This window comes from Poecilia reticulata, linkage group LG3 (assembly GCF_000633615.1).
Source record: "Poecilia reticulata strain Guanapo linkage group LG3, Guppy_female_1.0+MT, whole genome shotgun sequence".
NCBI classification, from domain to species: Eukaryota; Metazoa; Chordata; class Actinopteri; order Cyprinodontiformes; family Poeciliidae; genus Poecilia; species Poecilia reticulata.
The window spans coordinates 20,858,389-20,865,820 of NC_024333.1; the positions used below are offsets into that span (position 1 = coordinate 20,858,389).

Consider the following 7,432-nt stretch of genomic DNA (forward strand, 5'->3'; position numbering starts at 1 on the left):
CTCGGTCGACGTTCTGAACGATGACATCAATTTTCTGTGCCGTTTTAGATTTGCTGTCTGTCTGTAGTTTTAGCAAGGRGAGTGGAGGAAGAGAAGAATGTCGTTCAGTCCCTGTTGGCCATGCTTCCAGATATTGAGCTAACATTTTAACAGCCGCCTCATTCGGATCGGCACTTTTTTTTTCACAGTCGGYCATTTACAGCGCAGGAAATTTCCAGTAAGCTTGTTGGAGTTGAATTCCCGCATTACGTCATGGATAAAATTTAAAACCTCAACACAGTCCACGCCTCCAGGAAGYTAACATTTCTTAATAGYTGAGAGTCCAGACCCTCTGTACGAMACAAACAGCRTTTAGGGATATGGGCTGTTTTTTACCAAGCTAGAGGGAACAAACCAGAAGTAAAGAATTATAGATGTTTAGATTTTGCTAATCGATTTACTAGGCTAACTGGTATTAGCAGTTTAAGCTATTAGTACATTATTCCTATATTTTGTCTTTCAAACTTTGATAAATAGAACATCATTAGCGGTCATGTCTTCCGACATGTCAATGATTTCCCTTATTTTGCTACTGCAAAATTTTGTTTTTGCTTTTTTGTTGTTTTCTTTTCAGTTTAATCATGTAAAGTACTTTGAATTGTATTGTTGCTGAAAATGAGCTTTGCAAATAAAATGGTATTGCTGTATCTGCTGCAACAACCTGAAAAAACCGTCAACAGAAACTAGTTTCCCATAAATAGTTTCTTACACCTTTAGCTCCATCTCATTTATTTTGAAAAAAAAGGTTAACTTTGTGTCCTCTTCCTGCAGCAGTAATTCCGACACTGAAGAGCGTGACTTTGTAGAGCTGCTGCAAAAAATATTTTTGAGTTTCCAGGCATGATGAAGGTGAAGGTTTAGTTGCTGGTCAACTTCACAGTGCAGAATCATTACCCATGTAAAATATAKCTCCCATTTTGCACATCACTTCGATGCTTTTTGTTTGTTTTGCCTTAATGAATAAAGCGGATGCCTCCTGATGCTGGCCTCCTCCCTGGTCACAGTACGTCTCCTCAGTTACCGGATGCATTCCCACAACCCTGGAGCCGCCAAGCTGACCTGTGTCACCCTGAATGAGAACAGCTGCTGCTCTGAGGGCTGAATACATGCTAAATGCTACACTTTTTTAGCGTTTTAGTTGTAAATATTTTTTTCTTTAGCTTTCCAAATATGCAGCAGCACTCTGTATTGATCCAACACATTGACAAACTATACATGAAAATGTATGGTGGTAACATAAAGTCTGGATCTGTCAGAAAATGTGACTACTTTTAAAGRATATGTTTTCAGATATTTTGTTAGAAACAGTTGCCTGAATGATGGTGCCATGACATCCAGTAGGTTTCTCGACCAAACAAAGCTCATGCACTGTACTATCYGCATACTTGTACACTTAGTCAAATTAAACAAGACAGTTTTAAAAGCTGCTTCTAAAATGCCACAAACTTTTCTAGACTTTAGCTCTTATTTAGACTCGCAGCTCTACATCTCACCTATCAGGAGTTGGCTTTCAGACTTCACTCGCTCCAACCACCAGTAATAGTACCTTATATTTTGCACCTGCACTGAGAACCTTTTTGCTATTAGATGCACTGAATAACAGTAAAAAAAAAAAAWAAAAAAAAACCCAGAGAACCTCTTACCTGTGAGAGATTTACATTGTTGATACGTAACTGTGCCTCCCGTTGCTCCCCTGCAGAAAGTAATGTCTCCCTCGGTGGCGCTCACAGTGAGTGAAGCAGCGGCAGCAGGCTCGCAGTGTGTGTAGGCTGCAGCAAWCCTCTGCACTTTTGCATTGGACGAGCACCGCCGCTGCTTTTCGCTGCTCCCTTGCGCTGCGCGGATTTCGGTGCAAAACCAGAGGCTGCAGCTCGAATGCATGAAGCATCGTCACTCAACAAGAGCCATGTTAGCTTTAAGTGCAGTCACAAGAATCGAGTCAGTTGCACCCCCGTCTCTCTTTTCTTTATCTCCCTGGATTAGACGAGTTGAGTTGGGGGGGTCCGGGTTGCGCTCCCCAGCCGAGGGGCTTCCCCGACGTGCGCGGCGGGGAACCCTGCGAGAGGGGAGCTGTCCAGGTGCTGAACGCAGCCCGACGGAGCCTCGGCTCTGTCAGAGAAGCGCCTCCGGAGCGGCGGGAGGAGGAAACACCGCCAATTTTCACGCGAAGGCGGCCAAAACATTGACGTTTACGTGCCAAAGTCTGGCGGTAGCCAGTGAATTTTGKGACATTTGCATCGATCCGGTCACGACAGAGCAGTAAAAACATTAGCCGTGGGGTGGATCTGTGTGCATGAGCGGGTTAAGAAAAACCTGCGAGTAAAAGGTGTGCGGTTCCCCCAGTTGAGTCCGATTTAGGAACGGATCGTTGCCTCGGATGATTTTATTAGCTTTACGCCTGGTTGGTCGCTCCTCTCGGTGTCATGAGCTACGTTTTTTTTTTCTTCCTGGTGTCCCAAAATAAAGATACTATGGGAATATAAACTGCCTGTGCAGCAATTGGCTTAACCATTTGTCACTCATCGGGATTAGCCAGTCGATGGTTAAAGAGTACATCCATCAATCTGAAGCGTCGCTGCTTCCTTTAAASACGCCTGGATGTGGGCTGCTGAGGATGCAAGAGGTTGACGCGCAWATTTAAAGGGAGTTTTGACTAAATCTACCAATTCAAGCTATAAAATTGCCTTTAGATCAAGTTGAATGATTCTATTCCAARCAATATTAACAATAAACTGCATGTCTAAGTTATTGTCTGTTTAAGGGAAACTTGATTGGGCACAAATAAGTCTGACAATAACTTTTATCTAATACAATTTATATTCATATTTATTTCAAAAACTATACATGGTGTATTATGTTACAGTTAAACGATGGACAATAGTTATTTTCTGGAAAAAAAAAAACAAAGGTTTTGGAATTTTTTAAATAGTTTTTTTGTTACAATCACAGTTGCAGCTTTTTTTTTTTTTTTTACAATGACACATCAGCAACGTTCAAGATAAAACAATCACCTGATAAATCACGTATATAGTGAAACTGCACCAATTAGCAACAAACTGTTCAGCATTGGAAAAAAAAAAAAAATCAACATCAAGTTTAGCATTTGGTACATTTTTAGAAGCCTGAATGCTATTAGACATGCTGTCCTATTTCTCCTAACGTTTTCGCATTCTGTCATGCTATAATCACAAACTTCAATGTATTTACTTGACATTTATGTGATAGACCAACACCAATTGTAGTAAATAATTGCAAAGTGAAAATGAAAAATGCTTTATTTTCCTTCAAATTCACAATTATTATGACCTTTCGTTGGTCTATAAACATAAAATCCTAATTAAATACATCGTCACTTACCAARATGTAAAAAGATTCAAGGAGTGTGAATCTAGGCACTGAAGAGACATCTTTAAAGCTGAGCACTTTCTACAACTTGTATCTGAAAATGAAAAAGAAACGGCCAAACTAAACATTCGGCATGCAGGGAAAATTATCATTTCAAATAATCTAGCATGTAATGATCCAAAAACCCAAATACTGTTATCCCCAAGCTCCCAGTTTGTACACATTTTCCCCAACAACTTGACTTTAGCAGAAAACTTGAAAAAAGCCTAAGACTTCGGAAGCCGAGATAATACGACCAGCGTGCCAAGCTAACAGCTGGATGAATTAAACGGATATAAAAAAAATTAAAATAACAGAAATCTGTAGGCTAACACTGGTGACACAAAACTGTGTCAGACTTGCTAAAGCTTACCCTGATTTTGTGGTGGAAAAACAAACCAAATTTCTTTACCTCCATGAACAAAAAAAGTGCAGCCACATGGAAGAATGTGTCTTGAATGTGTGAAGAAATTGGAGTGAAAGACATAAACATACTACTAAACACAAGCAGAATTTGATGTCAGTATGTACACTCTGGGAAAATCCTTTCTTCTCAAAGTTTCCAAGACTTAAAACCTCCAAAGGTTTTTGCCATTACGCCTTCATGGCTGAGGGGATTATCGTCCTGCTTTGTCAGCATAAATGAAGAGAGCAATATCCTGGGTGACACTTTGTACATAATGTCTGCTGCTCCAAGTCGTCGTTGACAACAGAAGCATGACACGTCGACTTCTTTCCTCTTACTCCTTCTTCCCRGTCAGCCAAAGTGGACCAGGGTCATGACGGTGGTGTACTCGTGCTGCAAGGTGTCGGAGTCGGAGTTGCAGAGGGTGTAGTCGTCTTTAACGATGCGGTCACAGCCGATCTCGCCGTTGCCAAACAGACCAAACAGCGGCGTATTGGGGAAGACCTTGTGAAAAGCGTCGGCCTCCACGTTGTGCTGGTTGTGGTAGTAGTTCTGGCCCCTCCCCACGCAGGCAAACATGAAGCCCAGGGTGTTTCTCTCAGGAATCCTGGCTGCCTTTAGCCGTCGGACCGTGGCCTCCGCTTCCTTTGCGGTGCCGACGTCTTGGTCGAGGAGCACGGACGCCCCCTGGACTTTACGGCCGCTCAGAGCCAGGCCGATCACACCGTACGATCCCTTGCTGCAGCTACAGAGATTGAGGTGACGAAAACTGTAAGCACTGCGCCACGTGTATCAAGTCGTCAAATCCGCTGYGGAGCCTTAAACTCACCATTCTCTGGGCGGAGAGAAGACGCCTTCCACCAGCCCTCCTGCAATTAAAGCCTTGCTGTTTGTCAGCGGCTCCAAGATCTGGCTGAGGAACCGTGCTCCTCCAGATTTATACGCTTCATAGATGAACATCACCACTACACGTAGCTCTGGGTTGTCAACCAGTCCTAGAAAAAAAAAAAACACAACAAGACAAAATTTAAGGGGTTACTGAGGATTGGATTTCTCTTAAGTTATTGAACATCTGGACTCACCTGCTTCTTTCATGGCTTCCAGAGAGATTGTTTTCTTACAAAAGTGAAACGGCTTGATGTGAACACCATCAGTGTTGGGGAGCATGACTGCAAAGCCTGCCTCCCCTTCCTGGTACTCCTTAGGAGCACCGGTCCACGAACCGGTCGGAGTTACTGTTAAAAAGGTGAAAACCATGCTGCGTGAATATACGTGCTACATAATCTGCATTTTCCAAACTCCTTATTAGTCATCAAATCATTCATTCTAATAAAATGTCACAAACAATTTTCTTCAGTAGTGATCACTAAACTACAACTCAAAGTTCCTTCTTATTCATTTTTATTTTGTCATTAAGTTACAAGCGAAATAAACCACAAAAACTTCCAATTCAAGAAAATAAATCCTTAAGAGTTTCATGCTGGCTTTTACAGTCTCTAAGTCACCACCTACTGGAGTTTAGAGGAACTGCAGCAGTATACTCTTATTACAAAAAGAAATACGAGTTTCATAAAAAAAAAAATTTTTTTAAATTGAAACAACCACAAACTGACAACAAAAGTAATCAGTCCAGGATATGAATATGTTRCTATGGAAATTAGAGAACAATAAGCCGCTCTGCAATAGATATAAAGGTTCGGAAGACAGACGGCCTSAATCACCACTTCTAAGCTTTTATGGGATTAGGATGTTAAATTAGGTTGTAAATTATTCCTGAGCCAAACCGTTGATGTACAGCAGAATTAGTACAAAGAAAACACTACTCCTGAAACGGATAGTGCCTGCAATCCATTCCTATCCCCGCCTAGTTCCAGATTTAGATTTTAACTAGTATTTGCATCCAGATGTAAAACAGCGAGTAGTAAAGTTACAACCTGGACCTCGTTAATCAGGGCCAACACAAAGATTTAATAGACGGGCAACCAATTTACCCACACGGTCAGTCACACAGTGCCTTGCTAAACTATTCATCTCAATCAAACTTTTCCATGTTTTGTCGTGCTGTAACCACAAACTTTAACATATTTTATTTATTTGCTTRCTTATTTATTCGTAATGCGACATGCCAACACAGAGAGGCGTATAAGTTTGAAGTGGAACAAAAATTACATATTTTACAAACACTCTAAAAAAACGTGATATGATAATTCAACCTATTCAACCTACCTTTCTCAATTTAGGCTKAACACAATTGCACAGCAAATTATGACAAACTGTGTTTTGGTCACTCACATGAAATCTAAACAACTTACACTGAAATTTGTGGCAGACAGACTCTTACTTTTATCAGCCCTTAGAACCTCCTGCTACATTCCTAATGTAGTATTTGGTTTCATTAAACAAAGYACTTTTCTTTGTAACTATGGCAACACTGAAGTAAAGCCGAGATGTTTAAAAGTAAAAAAAAAAAAAAAAAATGGGAAAGAAGGTAAAACAAATTATAGCGGATAAAAATTCTGTGGACTGAATACAGAAAACGGCTTCAGCAGTTATTTCACACCAACACATCCGTCTCATCTCCTTCAACCATTTAAGCCAAGAAATCTAAACCAACTCTCTGCAACCAGTAATAAAAGATGCATGATAAAACCACTTTTAAATATTAAAGCAACATGGATGAAGGTGGTCTGTTAAGTCTAGTCTGCATCATCCTTGTGGTCTAGACTCATCAGGCCACATGAAATCCTTGGAGCAACAGAATAAGAACATCGGCAGATAAAGTGATGCACCCATCACACTTAGGGTTATTAATAAACGAGAGAGCAGCGGTATGTCTGAAGCCACTCCAGCTGGTTGTGAATATGTTAAGTAACACTGAATGCTCAAATTTCAATTTCACCAAATATACTGAAAGCTAAAGGAAAACTTTTGTCTTCTGAGTGCACTCCGATTTTACAAGCTGATAATGTCGAGGTTCACCAGGTTTAAATTGTAGGAGCAATCTGAGCAACACTGCAGATTGATCTGCAACCAACCTTCTCAAGTTAAGGGTTTTAAGCAGCGAGCGTTCATGAGCAATTCAACTTGTTGTTGGAAAATGAGTCCAATTCCACAAAGACAGAAATTATGTCCTTAACAAAATATGACTAATCAAAACTGAAGGACGATRCATATTGTATCGTCAGAGTGTGACGTTTTAGTACAAAGAGCTGCATTATGACATCACTTCTTTTTATTTTGAATACAGCGCTATTTGAGACGGTTGAATTCTCACCACGCTGACGATTTATTTTAGCAGAATCAGTTAAAACAGGCTKGACCTGTTGGTCACCTATGGCTGCAATATTACAAAATGTCAGTGTTGTTACCATCAGCTCACGCAGCTATTAAACATGGCAGACAGAGAGCCTCATAAGCACATTCTCTGGAGGGGAGGAGAACAACGCTGATGGAGGATCGCTTCTCCAGGGGGACTGTGATTATAACGAGAAATGGGAGGCTCAGCAGCGGGGACAGCGGGCCATCGATCAGCGAGAGACACAGCAAGATGCAAGCCGTGAGCGGAGCTTTCCAAGCAGGCAGAAGCAGAGAGGATTCACTGGT

At 41.1% G+C, this 7,432-nt stretch overlaps 1 protein-coding gene across 1 annotated transcript in view; it reads right to left on the reverse strand.

Moving 5' to 3' along the window:
* Positions 1-3,296: 3,296 nt before the first annotated feature.
* fbxo22 (F-box protein 22) overlaps positions 3,297-7,432 on the reverse strand; it is an 8,803-nt gene continuing 4,667 nt past the window's right edge. The window contains exons 3-5 of the mRNA XM_008405489.2: positions 4,912-5,104; positions 4,659-4,824; positions 3,297-4,574 (exon numbers count right to left, since the gene is read on the reverse strand). Of these exons, the coding sequence (XP_008403711.1) occupies positions 4,181-4,574; positions 4,659-4,824; positions 4,912-5,104 (753 nt within the window). The 3' untranslated portion in view covers positions 3,297-4,180. The remainder of the gene's footprint in view (positions 4,575-4,658; positions 4,825-4,911; positions 5,105-7,432) is intronic.